General features: G+C 40.6%; 1 protein-coding gene and 1 long non-coding RNA gene across 4 annotated transcripts in view; one reads left to right on the top strand and one right to left on the bottom strand.

Annotated features, from left to right (window-relative positions):
- LOC105069629 (uncharacterized) overlaps positions 1-11,887 on the bottom strand; it is a 53,534-nt gene extending 41,647 nt beyond the window's left edge. Inside the window, exon 1 of one of the 2 annotated variants that reach the window (XR_012502254.1) lies at positions 11,691-11,887. This is a non-coding gene — a long non-coding RNA (uncharacterized LOC105069629). Of the gene's footprint in view, positions 1-11,567 lie in introns of both variants that reach the window. The other variant, XR_012502255.1, reaches the window with a different exon arrangement.
- A 115-nt stretch (positions 11,888-12,002) lies between these two features.
- Positions 12,003-21,666, top strand: part of RRM2B (ribonucleotide reductase regulatory TP53 inducible subunit M2B) — a 29,811-nt gene continuing 20,147 nt past the window's right edge. For both annotated transcript variants that reach the window (XM_045517241.2, XM_045517240.2), the window contains exons 1-2: positions 12,003-12,285; positions 20,472-20,625. In XM_045517241.2, coding sequence (XP_045373197.1) covers positions 12,026-12,285; positions 20,472-20,625 — 414 coding nt within the window. In that variant the 5' untranslated portion in view covers positions 12,003-12,025. The remainder of the gene's footprint in view (positions 12,286-20,471; positions 20,626-21,666) is intronic.

The following is a 21,666-nucleotide window of genomic DNA, read 5'->3' as shown; positions in this document are numbered from 1 at the left end:
CTTCCCAAAAGAGAGAAGGAAAACCAGACAAAAGCTGTCCATGCTGTCCTTTATGAACTACTTGAAACTTACGTATTTTACTCATTAACAGTAAGTCATTCCAGTGGAACAGAATGAGAACCCAGAAAAAAACCCGTGCATATACAGTCAACTAATATTTGACAAGGGAGCCGAGAATACTCAATGGAGAAAAGACAGAGTCTCTTCAATAAACGGTGCTAGGAAAGCTGGATATTCACATATAAAAGAATGAAATTACATCCCTATCTTACAGCACTCACAAAAATTAACTCAAAATGGACTGAAGACTTAAAAATGAGGCCTGACACCATCAAACTCCTAAAAGAAAACATAGGGAAAAAAACTCCTTGATAAGGATCTTGGCAATGATTTTTTGGATAGGACACCTAAAGCACAAGCAAAAAAATAAACAAGTGGGACTACATCAAACTAAAAAGCTTCTGCATAGCAAACAAGCAATCAACAAAATGAAAAGACAATCTACAGAAAGGGAAAAAAATATTTGCAAACTGTGTATCTGAGAAGGGGTACCCAAACTATATGAAGAACTCATGTAACTCAACAGCAAAAAAAGCAAATAAACCAATTTTTAAATGGTTCCAAATAGACAATGGCCAACAATACATGAAAAGATGCTCAACATCATTAATCATTAGGGAAATGCAAATCAAAACCACAATGCGATATCAACTCACACCTGTTAAAATGATTAGCATCAAAAAGACAAGAGAGAAACACTGGCAATGATGTGAAAAGAGAACCTTTGTACACTATTGGAGGGATTGTAAATTGATATTGCCACTGTGGAAAACAGTATGGATGTTCCTCAAAAAATTAAAAATAGATCTACTGTACAATACAGCAATTCTGAAACCAAGCAGGACCCTGCAGGGCCTTCCAAGGAACAGAGAACCCCCCTGTCCCCTGACTCTTGTTTATAGAAAAGTTTTAGCCTCCTAGGCTTTCCAAGTTCTAAAGAGCAAATTTAATCAGAAAAGTGAGAAAATGCAGAAACAAAGGAAAGCAGTCAAGCAAGACAAAAATAATAATTTGGCCATAAAACAAAGTCAAGGACCTTTAATTTCTCCTCAAAAGCTACTGATCCCTAGGTAGTGTCCTAAGCCATATCCTTGAGTTGTTCTGCAAATAGAAAAATTCCTACCAAGTGGAAGAAGTTAACTGCACATGCTGACCACCAGCTCTAGACCCCAGCCTGGCTGGAGCCAGAAAACTGATAACTGAGATTCCTGAAATACCACCTTTGTTACCTCACTATCAACCAATCAGAGAATTGTGCACAAACTGATAATGCACTCCATGACCCTCACCCTCACACTGTCTTTAAAACTCTTTCTCAAAATCCATCAAGAAGCTTGGGTCTTTTGAGCACAAGATGCCTGTTCTCCTCACTTGGTGCCCTGCATGAACACTGTACTTTCCTTCATCACAACCTGGTGTCAGGAGATTGGCTTTGCTGTGCATCAAGTGAATCGAACCAAGTTTGATTCAGTAACAATTTCACTTGAGAATATAAGTGAAACCAATGAAAACATTATGTTGAAGAGGTATCTGCACCCCATGTTCATAGCAGCGTTATTTACAATAGCTAAGACATGTAAATAACCTAAGTATCCATTATGAGATAAATGGATAAAGAATTTGTGGCATAGAATTATTCAGCTATTAAAAAAATGAAGAAATCCTACCTTTTGCGATAACATGAATGGACCTTGAATGCATTATGCTAAGCGAAATATCAAGTCAGACAGAGTAAGACAAATACTGTATGATCTCACTTACATGTGGAATCAAAACAAAACAAAACAAAACAAAATCCAAAACAAAACCAAAAAACCCCTAAACCAAACACCACCAAACTCGCAGAAAAAGAGATCAGATGTGTGGTTCCCCAAGGCAGGGGAGTGGAAGGGAGAATTGAATGAAGACAGTCAAAAGGTACAAGCTTCTAGTTTTAAGACAGATAAATACCAGGGATGCACATTACCATATGACATATATGAAGGTTGAGAGTAAATCCTAAGAGTTCTCATGACAAAGAAAAAAAAATTTTCTCTTTTTCTTTTTTTGGTATCTATGTGAGATGAAAATGTTAACTAAACTTGAGGTAATCATTTCACAATTTGGGTAAGTCAAATCACTTTGCTGTGTACCTTACACTTATACTGTGTTTTATGTCTATTATGTCTCGACAAAACTGGTGGGAGAGAGTCACTAAGGACAGTTCACATTCAAAGGGAGATATTTCAGTCCATTACAACTGCTATAGCAAATTACCATAGACTGGGTAGCTTATAAACAATAAACATTTATTTCTCACAGTTCTGGAGGCTGGAAATCTAAGATCAGGGTCCCAACATGATCCAGTGAGGCCCTCTTCTTGGTCACAGACTTCATATTATATTCTCACATGGCAGAACGGGTTAGGAAGCTTTTTTAGCCTTTTATGAGGGCACAAATATGCTATATTTTCTTATCAGAAGACAAGAGAGGTTAAATGGATTTTAAAAAAAAAAAACCTATCTATATGTGGCCTACAGAAGACTCACTTCAGATGTAAGAACACACACAGACAGAAAAAGAAGAAATGGAAAAGGATTCCAAGCAAATGGAAACCAAAAGAAAGCTGGAATAGCTATAATTACACCAGACAAAATAGACTTTAAAACAAGGACTGTAATAAGAGACAATAAAGGGCATTACATAATGATAAAAGACTCACTCCACAAGAAGATACAACATTTGTCAATTTTTATGCACCCAACCTAGGAGCACCTAAATATACAAAGCAAATATTAACAGACCTAAAGAGCGAAATAGAAGGCAATACAATAATAGTAGGGGATTTTAATACCTTGCTTACATCAATGGATAGATCACCCAAACAGAAAAATTAATAAGGAAACACTGGCCTTGAATAACATGTTAGATCATACAGATGGATATGGAGATTTTATATATCTATATGTATACATATCTATACATACATACACATATATGTATGATTCCATCTAAAAGCAACAGAATACATTCTTCTCAAGTGTACATGGAACAATCTCCAGGATGGATCATGTATTAGGCCACAAAACAAGTCTTAACAAATTTAAGAAGACTGAAATTATAATAAGCATTTTTTTCTGACCACAGTGGTATGAAAATAGAAATCAATTACAAGTAGAAAAAGTAAAAATTCACAAATATGAGATTAAACAACATGCTACTGAACAACCAATAGTAACTGACCAATGAGATTGACTCAAAGAAGAAATCAAAAGAGAAATCGAAAAAATTTACTTTGGGACAAATGAAAATGTAAATACCAAAACTTACAGGATGCAGCAAAAAGCAGTTCTAAAAGGGAAGTTCATAGCAATAAATGCCTACATCATAGCACAAGAAAAATATGAAGCAAACAACCTAACTTTACACCTCAAGGAACTAGAAAAAGAGGAATACATAAAGCCTAAAGTTAGCTGAAGGAACGAAATAACAAAGATCAGAGTAGAAATAAGTGAAAGAGACTAAAAAAACAAGAGGAAAGATCAAAGGAACTAAGAGCTGGTTCTTTGAAAAGATAAAACTGACAAACCTTAAAGCTAGGCTTACCAAGGAAAAAAGAGTATTCAAACTCAGAAATGAAAGAGGAGGCATTACAACTGATACTACAGAAACACAAAGAATCATGAGACTGCTACAATTATATGCCAACAAATCTGACAATCTAGAAGAAATGTATAAATTCCTAGAAACACACAACCTACCAAGACTTAATCATGAAGAAATAGAAAATCTATTTCTGATTACTAGTAAGGAGATTGAATCAGTAATCAAATACCTCCCGAAAAAACAAAAGTCCAGTACCAGATGGCTTCACTGGTGAATTCTTCCCTACCTTCAAAGAATTAATACCAATCCTTCTAAAACTCTTCCAAAAAATAGAAACGGAGGGAACATTTCCAAAATCATTTTATGAGGCCAGAATTACCTTGATACCAAAACCAGTCAAGGATGCCACAAGAAAAGAAAATTACAGGCCAATATCACTGATGAACATAGGTGTAAAAATCCTCAACAAAATATAAGCAAACCAAGTTCAACAATATATTAAAAAGATATACATAATGATCAAGTGGGATCAATTCCAGAATTGCAAGAATGGCTTAACATCTGCAAATCAATCAATGGGATACACCACGTTAACAAAATGAAGTATAAAAACCACATAATCATTTCAATAGATGCAGAAAATGAATCTGACAAAATTCAACATCCATTTATGATAAAGACTCTCACAAAATGGGTATAGAGGGCATGTCCCTCAACATAATAAAGGCCGTATACAACCAGCCCACAGCTAACATCATACTCAACAGTGAAAAGCTGAAAGCTTAATGTCTAAGATCAGGAACAAGACAAGGATTCCCAGTCTCACCACTTTTATGCAATACAGTATGGGAATTCCTAGCAAGAGCAATTAGGCCGTAAAAAAGAAATAAACGGCATTCAAATTGGAAAGGAAGAAGTAAAATTGCCACTATTTGCAGACAACATGATACTATTTATTGAAAATCCACCAAAAAACCGTTAGAATAAACAAGTTCAATGAAGTTGTAGGATACAAAGTCAGTATACCAAAATCTGTCATGTTTCTATACACTAAAAATGAACTATCAGAAAGAGAAATTAAGAAAACAATCCCATTTACAACTTCACCAAAAATAAAAAAATACATAGGAATGAATTTAACAAAGGAGGTGAAAGACCTGTACACTAAAAACTGTACATTAATGAGAGAAACGGAAGAGAACACAAATAAGTGGAAAGATATTCCATGCTCATAGATTAGAAAAGTTACTATTGTTAAAATGTCCATACTCTCCAGAGCAATCTACAGATTCAGTGCAATCCCTACTTAAATTCCAGTAGTCTTTTTCACAGAAATAGAATGAACAATACTAAAATTTGTATGAAACCACAAAATACCCCAAATAGCCAAAGTAATCTTGAGAAACAACAAAGCTGGAGGCATCATGGTTCCTGATTTCAAGCTATGTTACCAAACTATGGTAATCAAAGCATGGTGGTACTGGCATAAAGACAGACACATAGATCAATGGAACAGAACAGAGAGCCCAGAAATCAACCTACACTTATCTCGTCAATTAATTTATGACAAAGGAGCCAAGAATATATAATGGAGAAACAATAGTAACTTCAATAAATAGTGTTGGGAAAACTGAACAGCCACATGCAAAAGAAAGAAACTGAACTACTACCTTACACCACACACAAAAATTAACTCAAGATGTACTAAAGACTTGAACACAAGACTTCATACCATAAAAAACATGGGCAGCAAGCTCTTTAACATTGGTCTTGGCAATGACTTTATATTTCACACCAAAAGCAAAGGCAACAAGAGCAAAAACAAACAAGTGGGACTACATCAAACTAAAAAGTTTCTGCACAGCAAAGAAATTCATCAACAAAATGAAAATGCAACTTACTGAATGGGAGAAAATATTTGAAAATCATATACTGGATATATATCCAAAATATATGAAGAACCCACATAAACTCAATAGTGAAAAAACAAACAATCCAATATAAGGGCACTAATCTCATTCATGAACGCTCCACCCTTATGACCTAGTCACCTTTTAAAGGCCTTACTACCTAAATATCATCATCTTGGGCATTAGATTTTCAAAATAAGAATTTGGGGGGACACAAGCATTCAGACCTCGGTAGAAGGGGAATCAGACTCTACCTTCTGATGAGAAGACCATCAAGGTTCTGGGACAGCATGTGATTAGAAATATTGTTTCCAAAATACTAGGAAAATAAAGTATGCCAGAGTCTATGAAGATGTAGAATCCTCCTACTCCCAGAGATCTTTCAGTTACACATTTAATTTTTACATTTCCTCTTCTATAAACTTTAAACATCTTGAGGGAAACTAATACATACTGCCTATTATGCTTCACACACTGTAACGAGCATTGAAATGTGTTTTTGCTATATTATTGAAGATTATTCAATTTTGATACAAAAATCGAAACTAAGTTTGGAAGCAAATACCTATAAGACATAAGGAGATTCATAAGACATGTTAAGCATAAATAGTTAGTAACTTATTAACCTGCAAGGCATGCTAAAGTTAGAATAAATGAAACATAAATGTGCTGAACATAGATAAAAATAATGAAACAAATGAGAATGTCACAAAGGCCTGGAAGGACCAAGTAATGCTTAAATATTCATAAGGTAAGGATCATCTCAGTTCCATATTGACAACTATATCATCCGTGAATCAACCACACATTGGTGACATCCATTCTGGCCCCACATGTGCTCTTCTCAAGAAACACACATAAAACTCATCGCTCCACAGCAGGCTAACTAATGGCAAGTTACATCTATGACCAGGCCTAGTTGCTCCCGCATCTCTCCAAAAGAGCAAGTGTATGTTGGTTCCACCCTCTGTCTGCTGAGACCCTCAGGCTCATCCTCAACTCCAGCTTTTGTAACTACACCACCAGCCAGGAAGGCTGATGCAGCAAAGACAGGATGTATGAATACTGAGAAACATTAACATTTGAATAGTATGATCCTTCCACTCCCTCCACTCCCCCACATCCTATCTTAAATAAGTTAGCTACCTCCTCTCTTTCCCCTTGACATATGTTTTAAATTAATTTAATAAACTAGGTGATTCAAGCAACTCAATTGAGCCTTTCGTTCCATGACCTCTAGGATGGGCTGATTAGTAGTGTACCTGGAAGCTACCACTGTAATTTCTCACCCTAGTAAGGGCTTTACAAGTAACAGATTAGTAAATCCACACAACAATCTTATGAGGAAAGAATTATTACTCTTATATTACAGATGAGGAAACAGAGTCTCAGAAAGGCTAAATAACTTGTCCAAAGTAGCACAGCTAATAAACAAGGGAGCTAGAATTCACACCCATGTTGATATGGCTCCAGGATGCACATTCATTTTCACTAGGCTCATTCATTTTTCTATCTTCAATATGGAATATGATGCCTGACATACAGTACACATACCGTTTGATGACTTGTAACATGGTAGAACCCTTGCTCTTAGTTTATTTGCCATGTGGCCTATGAGAAATCATCTAACTTCTTTAAGACTCAGTTTCCTCAGAGAACTTACTTAACCATTATTTAAAGTTGATATGTGTAAGCTGCTCTCCCTTCTGAGATGGACCACACTCTTTCAATGGAGTGTGTATCTTACTTCTACTAAGCACCCAACCCCCACACCTCGTGACCTTCCTCTTGCCTTCTGAAACAGCCTGCACTCTATGAAGTATGTATCTGTCTAAATAAATATACCTTTACTTAACTGTGGCTTGCTCTTGAATTCTTTCATGAGCAAAGCCAAGGACTCACACTTGGCAGGGCACGTCCCAGGGACTCGACCGAGGCCTAGGACACAGCCATCCTCTCATTCCGACATTCATTTTTTCCTGTATCATCTTTCTGGCACCCAACGTGGGGCGTTTAAATAAAGAAACAGGGCTCAAAGGGCATAATCTCGATCTGCCTATTGGGCTACGGCTCCCCTCTCTTTGGAGGGTAGCAGGGGGTTTCTCCAGCTCCATGCAGATTCTAGCGGCCCTTTCAGCTGACACTGCCTGCAGGATCTGGCAGAAACCAGCCCTCGAGCTGTGAAGGGGCCCACTGAGCCCAAGGTTTTTCTCCCCTCAATCTTTTCTCATTCTCCTCTATCACTCTACCTCTTCGGACTCAAGATCCACCAAGGTGACCATCTGGACATCCAAATTAAGACCACGTGGCAAGTAACTGGCAACCTGATTGGGTGCGCTTCCCCTCCTCAGCTCTTCGAGACTATTTCCTCTTCTCTACGCGGTCTTAGTCTCAGTTTGGTTCCAGGATGCTGGAACTATGTAAGGGGGCTCAAATTCGGGGACTGTATGAATTCCGCTTTAAAAATTTGTGGCCCGGCCCTCCCCGAGTGCCCTCAGGTCCTATGGCCTCATTGCATCCGTAGGCAGGAGTTGCAGGCAGGGCACTCCCTTTGCAGATCATAGTTTCTTGCACCTCTGGGTGGGGTTGTGGTTTCATTACACTCCTGAGAGACAGTCACAGGTGGGCACTCCCTCAGTGGGCCTAGAGATCTCTGGTTTAGGAAGTGTCATGGCTGTATACCTTTCCTCTTTGCCCTGGATTTCTCTTATATCCTCCTCTGTCCTGACTCCTTAGATTGTCTATATTGATACCTGAGACTCGTTATCACTACCTTGTCTCTCTCTACCCCTTACCTTTCAGCTCTATTTGTTTCCCCTTCTTTTGCAGAAGTCACTTAGTTGACTCAGGGCCTAGGTCTCCCCCCTCCCTCTCTGAAGGATTAGGCCCTGGGACTATCATCACTTTTCCTCCCACTGTGTCACTGGATTACAAAAGGAAGGTAAAGGGCAGGAAGGGGGGATTCCATATGTCCAAGTGTTCCCAACCTGATTTCCAAGACCCAGGTTTAAGGAACTCCTGCTGGCTGTGCCTGGCTCACGCACCTTCAGACATCTTCCCCCACAGGAGCTCAATGTTTTAGATGATCCCTTATGGGTCCACCTCCCTGAGGTCCACAGCTGGGAACTTTCATCTCCTCCGATTCTGAGGGAGGATAGTCTTCCAGACCATCTACCTCTAATGCCCCTTCTGGCAGCTGGGGACCTTAGACCCCCACAAATCAGCTCATGGATCTGGTATTTGGAGCGTTTAACAGTAGAGACAGGGTAAAAGAGGCAAAAAGGATTCAGGGACAAGAGCAAAAGGTACAATTCTTAATGGCAGCCCTAACCTCTGCACCACCTCAGAGTTATCCTCACTTGTGAAGACCCATGGCAAGGACAGGATTCAGGACACCTGGATCAGAGCCACTGTCTCACCAAGAAGGGATCTATTTAAGTGTAGCCAGGAGGGTCGATGGAAGGACAAATGCCCCATGTATGGGAAAAGTCCACCGGGACCCTGCCCCATATGCAAATGAAAAGGCCACTGGAAGTGAGGTTGCCCCAGGTCCCGAAGGGGCTTGAGGCCCCCAAACCAATGATGGCCAAGATGACAGGGCCTGGGACCCAAAAGTACACCTGGTCATTTTCCTGAAGGAGCCTCAGGTAACCCCTGACATGGCAGACAAGAAAGTTATTTTCTTATGAAATACAGGGGCTGCCTACTCTGTGCTGATTTCCCTGGACCCTTGTCCTCCCCGTCCTGTATAATAATGGAGATCAATAAAAGGTCCCAAACCAAACGCTTGCTAGGAAATCTGCTTTTGCACATCAGTTTTTGCTGGTGCCTGAGTGCCCCATCCCCTTGTTTGAAGGGACTTGCTCACTAAATTCCAGGCAATAATCCAGTTCGGAGATCCTTACATGAAAGACACCCACCAAGAAAAATGACTACTCCTGGCTTTGGGAGCCTGACTCAGTCCCAAGCCAGAAGAGGTCTCCCTTCTACTTCGTATTGTTTCTCAAGTGAACTCGGCCATCTGGGAAACTGAGGTCCCTGACAGAGCTACTATTGTCAGGCTCCCATTAGAAATGGGACCACGTGAGGCTATAGGCAAGCCTCTTCAGATCAAAGGCCAAAAAGAGAGCCATAATCTAAAAAATTCTCAAACCCAGAAAGGATCCTCAAACGTGTCTGTAAGTAGATTGCCAAATGGGAGGCCATCAGTCGGACTAAACTGACCATAGCTGATATTAGGAGCCTGACAGAAATTTCTTGGGAAAGTCTTCTCCCCTAAGTTAAATGAGGGGAAAAAACTGCCTCTGTTTTACAAATCTAGTCTTTACAGGACCAGAGATGTGGCTCCAGAAATAATACAAAGCACACCAATCCCTTTACCACTCCCAAAACCTCTCCTACTTATCTTAAGATAATTACAAGCATTGAGGTAAGATTTATTTTTTTTCCTGGCCTTAAGGGAAAAAATTCTAGGAACAACTTGTCTTCCTATGCCTTTAGATACAAATATTCTACCTTCTTCTCTAGGAACTCTAATTTCACCATCTTTTTAAAATGCAAAATTTAAAAAAGGGATTAAGTAATTTGGAACTTAAGAATAGAAATTGTCTCTTTTTCATAAATATTAGTAAAAAGGTTTAGCCACCTAGACAGGCAACTTTAATTTGTTCCGTCTGCCAAAAATCCAGTTTAAATCCAATCTCTTTTATAACTAATGGGTTTTACATTGTTGTACCCAAATCATGGCTAAATTTTGAAGTAAAAACTATGAGGTCTCTGTTTTGTATGTTTGCATGTCATAGATGTATGGTATTGGCAAAATTAAATGGTGAAAGATTTCAATTTAATTGGCTTAAAGGAAATTAAGTGCTTATATGAATACTCAAAAATATAAAGAAAACTGGCCAAAATGAATTTCAGGTTCACGTTATCTAAAAGTGTTCAGAACTGGTATTGGTATTAAAGCTAGCTTAAGCTTGTTGGTTTAATTAATATAAACATGTCTTTAGAGTCATCAACGTTAAGTATAATACTTCTGTTGTACCTAGGCTTACCAGAGGTCAAATAAGACCTTATGCCTGTTACAAATTTGTCAACACAGAAAGTAACTCAATGTGGAAAAAAAGAACTTTCAAGAAAAGTAAACAAAATAAGAGCTTTTGGGTAAACTCTATAAAAAAAAGTTTTGAGACTATCTACCTAAAATTGTCTCTCCGGATTTTGGTACCTGAAACTTGAAACTAAGTTAAACAAAGAGAACTATCTGTGTCACTTATAAAATATTAAAATATTAATTGCTGGGCAAGTCTAAGTTTAAAGTTAATACATGTAAAACTTTTTACTCAGCACTTGGCCCCCAGGAGCTGCCTAAGGCTCTCTCATCCCCCACTCTAGGGCAGGGTTGAGAACGACTCTCAAGTGTTTTCAAAGCTGAATTTTCGGCCCCGTTTTACCCTACTTCACCTAGCCAGCCACGAACAGGTGCATGCCGTTCAAGACCTGACAAGGTTCCTTCAATATTTCAGCTTCAAACGACTGAACCAAATTTCTTTCACCTTATCTTCTGAGTGTTCCTCTGAGAAACGGGTGTGAGGAACTCAATCGAATTACCGGGACTGCCCGCAGCCACTGGGTACCGCCAGCCCTGGGGAGTCCGTCCTCCCTCCACACGCCGACTATGGGCCTTGAAAAGGGCGTTTCGCAGGGTGGGTGGGGAGTCTCCTCCTTTCGGGCTGGATAATCTTAGTCGTTTATCCTAAGACCGAGTTTCGGCTCTGGAACCCGAGCAGCGTCGGTTCACAGAGCAGGGCGGCGCCTGGCACTTGCGGAGGGCTCGGTACTACTTGGAGCTCACTTTGCTGAAGCAGCTCCAGGGCCCTCAGACCCGTTCCCCGCCTCGCGTCCTTTCCCCCTCCTCACTCGCGCCCCACCTGCCCGCTCCCACACGCTTTGCCCTCAGCCTCTTCCCTCCCGGTCGCTTAAGGACAAAGCTGGGCAGCCTTTACTTCTCACTTGTGCGACGCTGAGCCTCCTTTTTCACTGGGAGCGCGGCTTTTCCCCACCACCGCTCCCCACACGAAGAGCGCTTGTTCCTCTCTCTCTCCTGGTCCGACCGCCCGAGTTAGCGCGACATACCGCGTTCCTGACGCACGGCGGGAGCTGGCTGGCGAGTCTCCACCTGGAGGGGTGACCTGGCAAGTCCGGGCACCTCCCGCACGGGCGACTAGAGCGGAACGCCGGCGACGCGGGCGGGGCCCAAGGCCGAAGTCTCTCGTGCTGCTGGCTAGGAAGCGAGGCGGGGCCGGCTCTGGGCGAGCAACTCGGGAAGCAGTCGTGAACCGGGGCCCGCGTAGTGGGGCGGGGTCTGCCCGAGGAGGCGGGGCCTGCAGGCGGGGAGAGACCCGCACTGGGCAGGCGGGAGGCGGGGCCGACAGGAGTAGGTGGGTCCCTGAGGCAGGGGAGGCGGGGCCATGCCAGAGCTGGAACAGACCCTCAATGGGCAGGCGAGAAAGCGGGGTCCACTCAGTGGAGCCGGGCGGAGCCAGCAGGAGTCGGAGAGGTCCCTGCATCTGGGGGCGGGGCTGACTCGGAAGACCCGCCCGCCACCTGGTTCTGTTCTAGGCAGAGGTGGCCTGAAGCGCTCAGTTCCCTCAGCTCCCGTAGCTCTGGCGGAGTCTGCGCGATGGGAGACCCGGGAAGGCCGGAAGCGGCCAGGCCCGAGCAGGAGGAGGTAAACATTGCTGCCGCTTCCTCCCCCGCCCCACAGTCACGCTGGCCTCTAGTTTGAGGGTTGCGACAGGGACCTGCAAGGTGCAGGACCGCTGGGGGAAGTTTTACCCATTGCCAGCGTAAACCGGGTGTAGGCCCAGCTTCGAGCCGTAGCCACAACCTAGTTTCGTCTTGTCTTTTCAAGCGCCCGGGAGGCCGTCCCCAGGGAGGGGTGAGGAGGGAGCTGGGTTTTTGCTCCACTGCTCTGCTCGGGGCTACCCAAGGGCAACGCTCAGAAACGTCGGACTGGGAAGAGGGGCGCCCCCTTATCTCCTGTGCTTTCTGTTCTGGAGCCTTGGTTGGGGACACCGAGGCAGGGGCCGAGGACTGGTGGGTCTGCTGGGGAAATGCATGCCATCTTTGGTACTGTTAAAAGGAGACGGACACCTGTGGCAGTTGACACAGGTGGATGAGGTGGAGATGACAGGTAGAAAGGTGACGGGAAATCCTCATAAGAACGAAAGAAAATTAAGAGGCCAGTTTTGCTCAGACCTAGCTAAACTAGCTGTGAATCTTTGGGGGTATTACTTTCTTCATTTATACAGAAGTGATACTTCCCTCACATAGGGTTAAGTAAAATGCTTTATGCAAAGTGCTACGGAAGTTGCGGTTGCTTAATAAAACCTAAGTTAACATGCACGTCATCTCTGCTTCTATATTAGTGGAGGAACATGACAACAGTAAATAAGCCAGGATTCATTAGACTGGAGAGTAGTTCAGATCGTTGCTCTATAATTTTCATGCCTGTTATTTTGCAAATACTTCTACACCTGTTGTGTGTAGTATCTTTGATTTAATAGTTTCAGCTCACAGAGACTCTTGCTTAGCCCTATATTTCTTAAAGTTGTAGATTCCAGATTTGAGATTATCTTTTATTTGATTTTGTAAACATTTAGTATCTAATTAACAGATTGCAACTGCCCCTCCAGCTTTTTCTTCCTCTTTTGAAACAAATACAATTAGTACCAATTTCCCCATTCTAATGGGACAACTTAGATATTTTTGTTTGTGCTAGTAGCACCAGCAGTTATTCAGACTTAACACCTGGAAGTCCAGTTTTATTTATTATCCCTATCTGGATACAGACCCACAAAGACAGAGGCAGAACTTCAGATCTAGAATGAATTATAGTGAGCACCTGTCCCACACGTTTTTAATTTGAGATGTAAGGATGCCGTAAGTACTTTGTTTCTCTAGATATAATGGTGCACATGAGCCACCTGCATCAGAAGCACCTGGAACATGTTGTAAAAAATGTAAATTACTGGCCCTATTACCCCAGATATAGTAAACCAAAATCTCTTGGGATGGACTGTATTTTTTTTTTTTTAACAAGCACTTCAGGTGATTCTGGTATACATACTTTAAGAACACTGCCTTAAAGGTTTATAGATGGGCTTGAATGTGGTTTATGAGGCTCCTGAAGTTTGTAGACTTTGTATGTGCAGATGTCAATCTCCTGAGACAGGGGGTCCATAGCTTTCATCAGTTTCCCAAAATTAACTATCATTAATCTAATTGATAATCCCTATTTTCAAGATAAGAAAGTTAAGGCCAGGAAAGATTAAATGACATACCCAGGACCACACAACTTAGTAGAGCTAGGTTTAAAACCAACTTCTCGCTCCTGGGCCAGTATTCCATCTGTTTTGTCAGATTTGGTGGGAATAGAAGAATGAAAATGAAAATACCTACAAATAGGTCTGACAGCATCCAAATATTCTACTTCACCTGAGGATTATGAAAGAGGTGAAGGGGAGCAAATGAAGTGATAGGGTTGGGGGTGGATGGGAGGGCGGGGCCTTGTAGAATGCCAGCCTAGATCAGGGCCTGGTGAGTGCTAGCGGGGGAGTCTTGGCCTAGATGGGTACTTTAGCATGTCTGGGCACCTTGTGGGACCAGGTGACCAAGCACAGGAAGCACCATTCTGTAAAAGAGTGAACTGTTGCCAAGGAATGCCTATGAGAAACTACTTCACGTTCTCCTCAACTGTAGGCAGCTACAAATTAGTTATCTGTCTACTTCCAGTGTTACCTGCTGTCCAATCCTGTTTACCACTGCCAAATTAATCCATCATTAAACCAGTGCCTCCCTGTCACTCCCCACAAATACTCCCAAAAGGATCTCAATTCCCACCAAAAAATGCCCAGCTCCCCAGGCTGGCAAAGTCCTGTTCAAGCAGCTTTTTCATAGTAATTCTTAGTTACTTAATTCAGGCTGCCATTTCCACCTCTGAAATTGACACTATAATTGCTGCTAAAATCTAGGGTTTTGTTTTTTTTTTCTAATTCAACCTACACATGGATATCCAGTTTCTTTCCAATGGCATCCCTATTTATGTTAATTCCTACACAAACTCTCCATGATTATCCATAGGAATGACTTTAAACTGTGCCTTACAATGAATGCCAACACCTGGGGGTTAGGGTAAGTGGGGAGAGTTGGAGTCTGATCCTCCCAGCCCCCCGGATGCTTGGAAATCTTTGGTCCTGAAAATTCCTAACCACTTAGCCCAGTTGATATCCAGTGTATGAATCCTTTACAGAATTCCTCTCTGTCTCATCTGTTACCCTTTGCTTTAGCCAAATCAGATCACTTCTGTCTTTGCTTTATATCTGTATCAGTCAGTTTTAATCCCAGCTGGCTCTTCTTCCCTCCATCCTTTCTCCATGAAGAGAAATACCTGCATTCTCTCGTCTTGCATCCTCAGTTGTGCTGCTGCTCTGTATGTTCTCCCCAGATGATCACATCCATCGCCCCTTGGTGACTACTAATAAGATCTCCACCCCATTAGGAAGGAGTGGAGATAGTGCCTCTCCTACCATAGTGTTATATTTTCAGCTGCCTACTGGGTATCTGGAAACTGAACCCATTATCTTTTTTATTGACTAAACTGATTTTTAAAAGGCGTTTGTGTTTGTAACCTTTATTGTTGTGGCTTGGGTTGGTGGGGGAGTTAATTCAAATTAAGTTTTGTCAAATATCTGATGTGAGAAGCAAGAGTTTTTGTCTGATTTATTCCGTTATTCTCCAGGTACTGAGCACTTTCTGAGTCTCTTACTTCTTGTTTTGATCATCTAGTTGCTGGAGCTGGAAACCTCAAGGGCATCTTCAACTTTTCCTTACCTAGCTGTCTAAAATCCAAATTTTAGCAAGAATTATTAAATCTATTTTTTAATATCTCTTAAGTCAGTCTTTTGTGTTTCTACTGCTGATATTCCTAGTTCAGGTAAGAGATGACAATGTAATAGTCTTTTGTTATTTCCACCTCCAATTTCTCTTCTAATCTAGCCACATTTCTACAAAAATGATCTTAAAACATAGACCTGATTATGTTTCTTACCTGATTAAAAACTTGACTCCCAATAGTCTGCACGGTAAGACCAGATGCCAAAGTGTTATATATCAAAGCAGACCACTTTGACCTGCTCCAACATTTTTAAAAAAGTCAACCTCTTAATATCCATTTAATATGCAAATTAGACACATCCCCTTTAACCTCAGGTAAAGCTTGGAGATGGAGTACATTTTTTAAAGGTGAAATTTTTAAAAATTTTAATTTTTTTCCCATCAAAATGATGACACTGAGGTAAAAAACAAAGTGTCAAAATAGTTGTATCAGAATGGTGATAGGAAAATAGCCATGGCAAAATTCATATCTATTTACATTCAAGGCCCTTCCAGGGCTTTAATACCTGAGCCCATTTTCCAAACAAAATCATAAGTGCAAAACTAATTGATAAAATTGACTTTTGCCTATTAGTATAATTTTTAAAGTTTATATATATAGCATTACTTATACTCACTGGAACAGTGAGGATGTTTTGATGAACACATCATTTTAAATTGGGGTATAGATGATAGCTGAAGATTTATATGAGACTTAGCAAACAATTTCTTCACAAATTTATCAGAAGTTCTCTTAATCAATTCACTACTGGCCAATTTTGTGGATTTTCCCACCCTGTAAAACATGTGGATACCTATAGCATCAGAATGCACGTGGCTAGTAGGCTGCTCTCTGATGCACACACATACACATATTTTCTTCTCTTGCCCCCCAAATACCATAAAATCCAGATTTAGAAAGTTACTTCCAATTCTTAAAAATGTCACATGCCATCATGTCTTTTTTCATATTGTTTTTCCTCCTAAAATATGGGTTCTTAGCATCCACAGAGGATACATACCCTAGAGAGCCTAGAAATTTGGGATGTATGACCTCCTCATATTGTTTTAAAATGTGTGTGGATTTTTCTAAGCATCAGGAAAATAAGCAGTATATCATCTCTAGCCCAGTTCAAAGGTCTGGGTTTGTGAAAGCCCTTCTCTTTACATAGCAGAATCTTTCATAATACCTTCCTAAGCCAGCTTCTTCTGTTAACAGTCCACATATTATCAGGATGTATACACAAATGTGACTTTCATCCTAATTTAGAGATAGTCATTTTCAGCAGTTTTCATGGATCCTGACTTTGAGTATTTGTCAGCATTTAAAAACTCCATTCAGGGCTAGAGTGCTTGGTGCCAAGGGGATACTGCTTCTGAGGTCCTCTTCAACTTTCAGGGTGGCCCACATAGCAAATACAGTGAAAGTAAAGAATTCTAACTCTGAATATATACCTGTACCCCAGGGACAAAATATATAACAAAAAGAAAAATACAGAATCATTAAAATTCTACATAGTGATCATAAAAGCAAGAACATTCTAGAAGAAATAAATGAAGAACAGTTTGGGCCAAGACAAGTTTGAAATATTTGTTGACTGCAAACCTCAGCTTTTTAAATTGGGATTTGAATATCTCATTTTTTAAGCCCTCATGACAGTTCCCTGAGGGCAGTCTTAGAAGGTATTGATTGATCAAATAATTAACCACTGGAGGGGGAAGTTATAGCTCAAAGTGGTGGAGCAAGTGCTTAGTATGCACAAGGTCCTGGGTTCAGTCCTCAATACCTCCTCTAAAAAGTAAAGAAATACATAAACCTAATTATTTCTCCCCCAAAAAACAAACAAACAAAAAACCAAAAACCAAATTAAAGAACTATTAATTAACCACAGTAATCATTCTTTTATTAATTATTTGAATTATAGGGACAGCCTTTCTAAGGCCAACCAGAAACATCTCAACAGCCAATAACAACACAATGATAGTTTAAAGTGTGTAGCACTTGAGAATGTGCAAAGTACTTTTATTTATATTAGTTCCTCTGATCTTTATAACATTCTTTTTAAATATGTTACTGTCATTAATTTACACGTGATGATGATCAAATTAAATGACTTGCCTGAAAACATGAGTAATACTATGTGCATATTGTAAGTGAACACAATTTTGTACTATAATGAACCACGTGGAATAAAATATGGTCATTTGGTTCATGTTACATTCTTCTGTAGAGGTGGCAATTTCAAAAATGTTGATTTTCAATCTTATTTTTATATTTTATCATATACCTCTGAACACATCCCCATCAACAACATGCTTCATGATCTCGTTACCTATCGTGATTTTAACCTGATAAAAGGGAAAGCTAATGCGTTTTGAGAAAGTATTATTCTGAGATTTTAAAATTTGCACCAGTTAAAATCACTGATTTAAACCTCATCAGTTTGGCTGTTTTTCACCAACTTCACATAGCTTTGGTTCTTTCAACTTTGTTTACAAGAAAATCATTGTTATTTATCTTACTTTTTCCTAGAATCAAATTTGGTGATTTCCTCCCCCTGTCATTTCACTGGTTACATCACTACCATCACTAGATAGTACAGTTGGCCCTTAAACACCATTGGTGCAGTTGAAACGCCTCACATAACTTTACAGCTGGCCCTCCGTATCTATGGTCCTGTATCCACTGATTCAACCAACAGTGGATGATACAGTCCTGTCGTTTTTATTGGAAAAAAATCTTCCTGTGAGTGGACCTGTGCAGTTCAAACCTGTGTTGTTCAAGGGTGGACACTCTTCTTAACTTTAGTTCATCTCACTGTTTTGAATCCTGGTTTTTAGATGTAGGCTGCCTCTACTCTAGCTGCCATCCATACATACAGAGATGTAGTTTAAGGCAAGGCTTGAGTTCAGACCTATCTCAGTTCTCGGAGGGGGAGGGTATAGCTCAAGTAGTAGAGCGCATGCTTGACATGCACTGGGTCCCAGGTTCAGTCCCCAGTACCTCCTCCAAATCAAACTAAATGAATAAACCCAGTTACCACCCCCTCGTAAAACAAACAAAACAAGCAGACATACCTCGGTTCTAATTTCTGCCACTTACCAGTTGTGGGATCCTGACTATGTTATTTATATCCTTCAAGATTTAATTTCCCCGTCTGTAAAATGGGAATACTATTACTATTTGACCAAATTGTTGTACAGATTAAGCAGAATAATGTATATAAAGCATCTGTGCAGTGACAATTCAAAAGCAGCCTCAATGCCAGACCCAGAAGACACGCTCTTATGTATGCCTCCTGTTCTAGAACTTGGAACTGCAGTGTCTCAAGATCTTGTGGCTCTTTTGAGATTGCAAAGCCCTCAATGGCAACACAAACAAACAAAAAACTTGACAACATCTGTTTTTAAAAATCTGCTTCAATATTCTGGAATGAATATTGACTAAGTGCCAGGTATTGTGCTGGGCTCTAGGGATTCCACAAGTGTAGAGTTGGTTTTTACTGTTTAGAAGCACAGTTCAGAGGAGACTGTAGACAAGTAACAGGCAAGTAAATTGCAGAGAGCTATGTGCTGTTAGGGACCTAATCCAGCCTTCTGGTGTGGAGGGGGCAGGGGAGGTACGAGGACATTCCGAGAAGGCTTGATTTTAGTGGTTGTGAACTTATTTCACTGATGTATTGTAGTCTTATATTAAATTTTTCAAAAATCTAAAGGTATCCAGTAATCTGAGCACAGAATAAAGAGAAATTAGCAGCCCATTCACTTACTTAGCTCATGTTTATTGATGTTACGCGTGACATAGTACTCTGGGAACAGCACAATATGTAAAACCTGTCTCTGGCCTCTGGGGCTCAAGTGCTCCATCTGGGGAGGCTCACACCTTCAAAGAGGTAGTTACAAAATAAGACAGTCTGTTCTCTAATGGCAGTCCGTGTGAGTGTGCGAGCCCCACCTGTATGGCCTCACGCTTTGATTTTGGGCTTCCTCTCATCTTGTCTTGCATTAGCCTCACCTGAGTTATCACGCTTGTTTCAGAGAGGTAATGGGATTGGTCGAGGCAATGGTAAGGATGAAGGGACGTGATAGATGGGCCTGGCACAGGAGAGAAAGAGACAGACAGTTTGAGTTAGAAGTCCAGAATTTAGACATATTCCAATCATTTTGATTTATACCCTTTAGGCCATTTGTATGCACTTTGTGTATAACTCATTCTCAAGAACGCACAACTCTTCTGAGACTCTTGCTGACTTTTTAAAAAAATACACATGTGGCACTGCCCCCTTTTAGAGTGCCATCCTTTTTCCAAGCAGTGTATATTTAGGTATGTGCTGCTTTTTTTATGCCACAGAACTTTGAGACAGCCCACAGTGAGCCCACGTGCAGTAAAGGAATGTTAACACGTAAATAGCAATAACAAATTGGTATATGGGAAGGTTCAGACAAACAAAGGCTGCAAAGCTGTTGGTAAGGAGTTTTTAGATAAGTATTACAGTATTTAGATTAAGATTAGAAAAGAAAACATTAAAATAAAAAAGTAGCTTATGATAATAGCCTATTGGTTGCAGCATTCTATCTCTGAGAGAGGCACTGAATGGACATTTTGTTCACAAACATAGAAATTTGCCCATCAATATATTTATGGGTCTAGTTTTATACATATTCTTAAAGCGACAATAATGACAAGTTTTTTGAGTGCTTATTATTTGCCAGGCTCCGTTTAAGGCACTTTTAATTATCAAAATTAACCTGAGGTGGGTATTATTTTACTGATGGGAAACCAAGGCTCGGAGAAGTTAAGAAACTTCCTATAGCCACACAACTAGCTAAACACAATTGAACAGCTACCAGATAAACAATAAGGATTCAACCTGCGGAGACTGGCTCCCAAAACTGTGCTGTCTCCCTAATGTGTGTTCAGATATGAATAAAGAAGAAATGCCTACATAAAATGAGTGTTTGTACTTTATTTTTCAAGAGGTTATCTTCAGATACCAACGAAAACGAAGCAAAGTCAAATGAAGAGCCACTCCTAAGAAGGAGTTCTCGCCGATTTGTCATCTTTCCAATCCAGTACCCTGATATTTGGAAAATGTATAAACAGGCACAGGCCTCCTTCTGGACAGCAGAAGAGGTAAGTGGTGTCGCCTTCATCAGCAAACATATTCTCTAGTGCGGTGTTCACATTTTTTGTTCCAAGACATTAAAAATTTTTTTAACTCACATTGTAAGATACATTGAACAGGATCAGTTATAAAAGATAATGTTTGAAATTTCCGAGAGTAGGTACAGGGTTTTCCAGTGTTTTGTGTTTAGACTATACGTTTCCTGCTGCAAAAATGGCATCTCAGTTTGCCAGATTTTTACCTCCAATATATTTTAGAGTATTTTCTATTTTTAAACAGACTTTTGATTTGCTATGATCATGTAAGACTAGTCTTTACTTCTGGTCAGCAGAATGAATAAAATTGCAGCTATCGCTAAAATATGAACAAGTAAAAGCCTCAGGGACCCTGCTTTCAATTTTGAGGCTTTATGTGATTGTGCAGAAGGAGCTGTCACACGGGGAGTTTGCCCGGGCAATGCACTCGCTTCTCAGCTGCTGGCCTGCGTTCACAGTGCTCCTCCCAGCCTGGCCTTGTCCTCAGCCACATCAAACCTGGGACAGCTGCCCCAGCAGACAGGACAGCTGGAGTATGCTTTTGGTTAGTGTGGCCTTTTCCACCTAGGGAATGAGTGGAACACAGCAAATAAGAAAATGCTTGTAGGTCTGGTGAGGACAGTCGGTCATGTGAGCTATTGCTACGTGATGTAAACTGAACACACCACTAGTCATTGTCTTCATCTTTGAGCATGGTGGATGATACCTACACAGCACTCTTGCTGTCTCTGTGTGTGTATTTATCTATATAGATAGATACATCTATTTGTGTAGCTATATTTGGATCTATCTATCTGTCTATTTACCTATTTTGTGAGAAATTGGTTCGTCACATCCGCTGTGAAGAATGCAGACTATGGAGCCAGGCTGCCTGGGTACAAATCCTGGCTCTCCCGGGGACTAGCTGTGCAACTTGGAGAGCTGCTCTGTGGAACCTCTCTGTGTATTCTCATCAGTCAACTGGGCTAACGGTCACCTGTTTCATTGGGTCGTTGTGAGAATTAGTTAGAAGTG

Source organism: Camelus bactrianus, chromosome 25, assembly GCF_048773025.1.
Source record: "Camelus bactrianus isolate YW-2024 breed Bactrian camel chromosome 25, ASM4877302v1, whole genome shotgun sequence".
Taxonomy (NCBI): Eukaryota; Metazoa; Chordata; class Mammalia; order Artiodactyla; family Camelidae; genus Camelus; species Camelus bactrianus.
The sequence above is the reverse complement of the archived record's forward strand: the minus strand, read 5'-3'. Positions and strand labels throughout refer to the sequence as shown.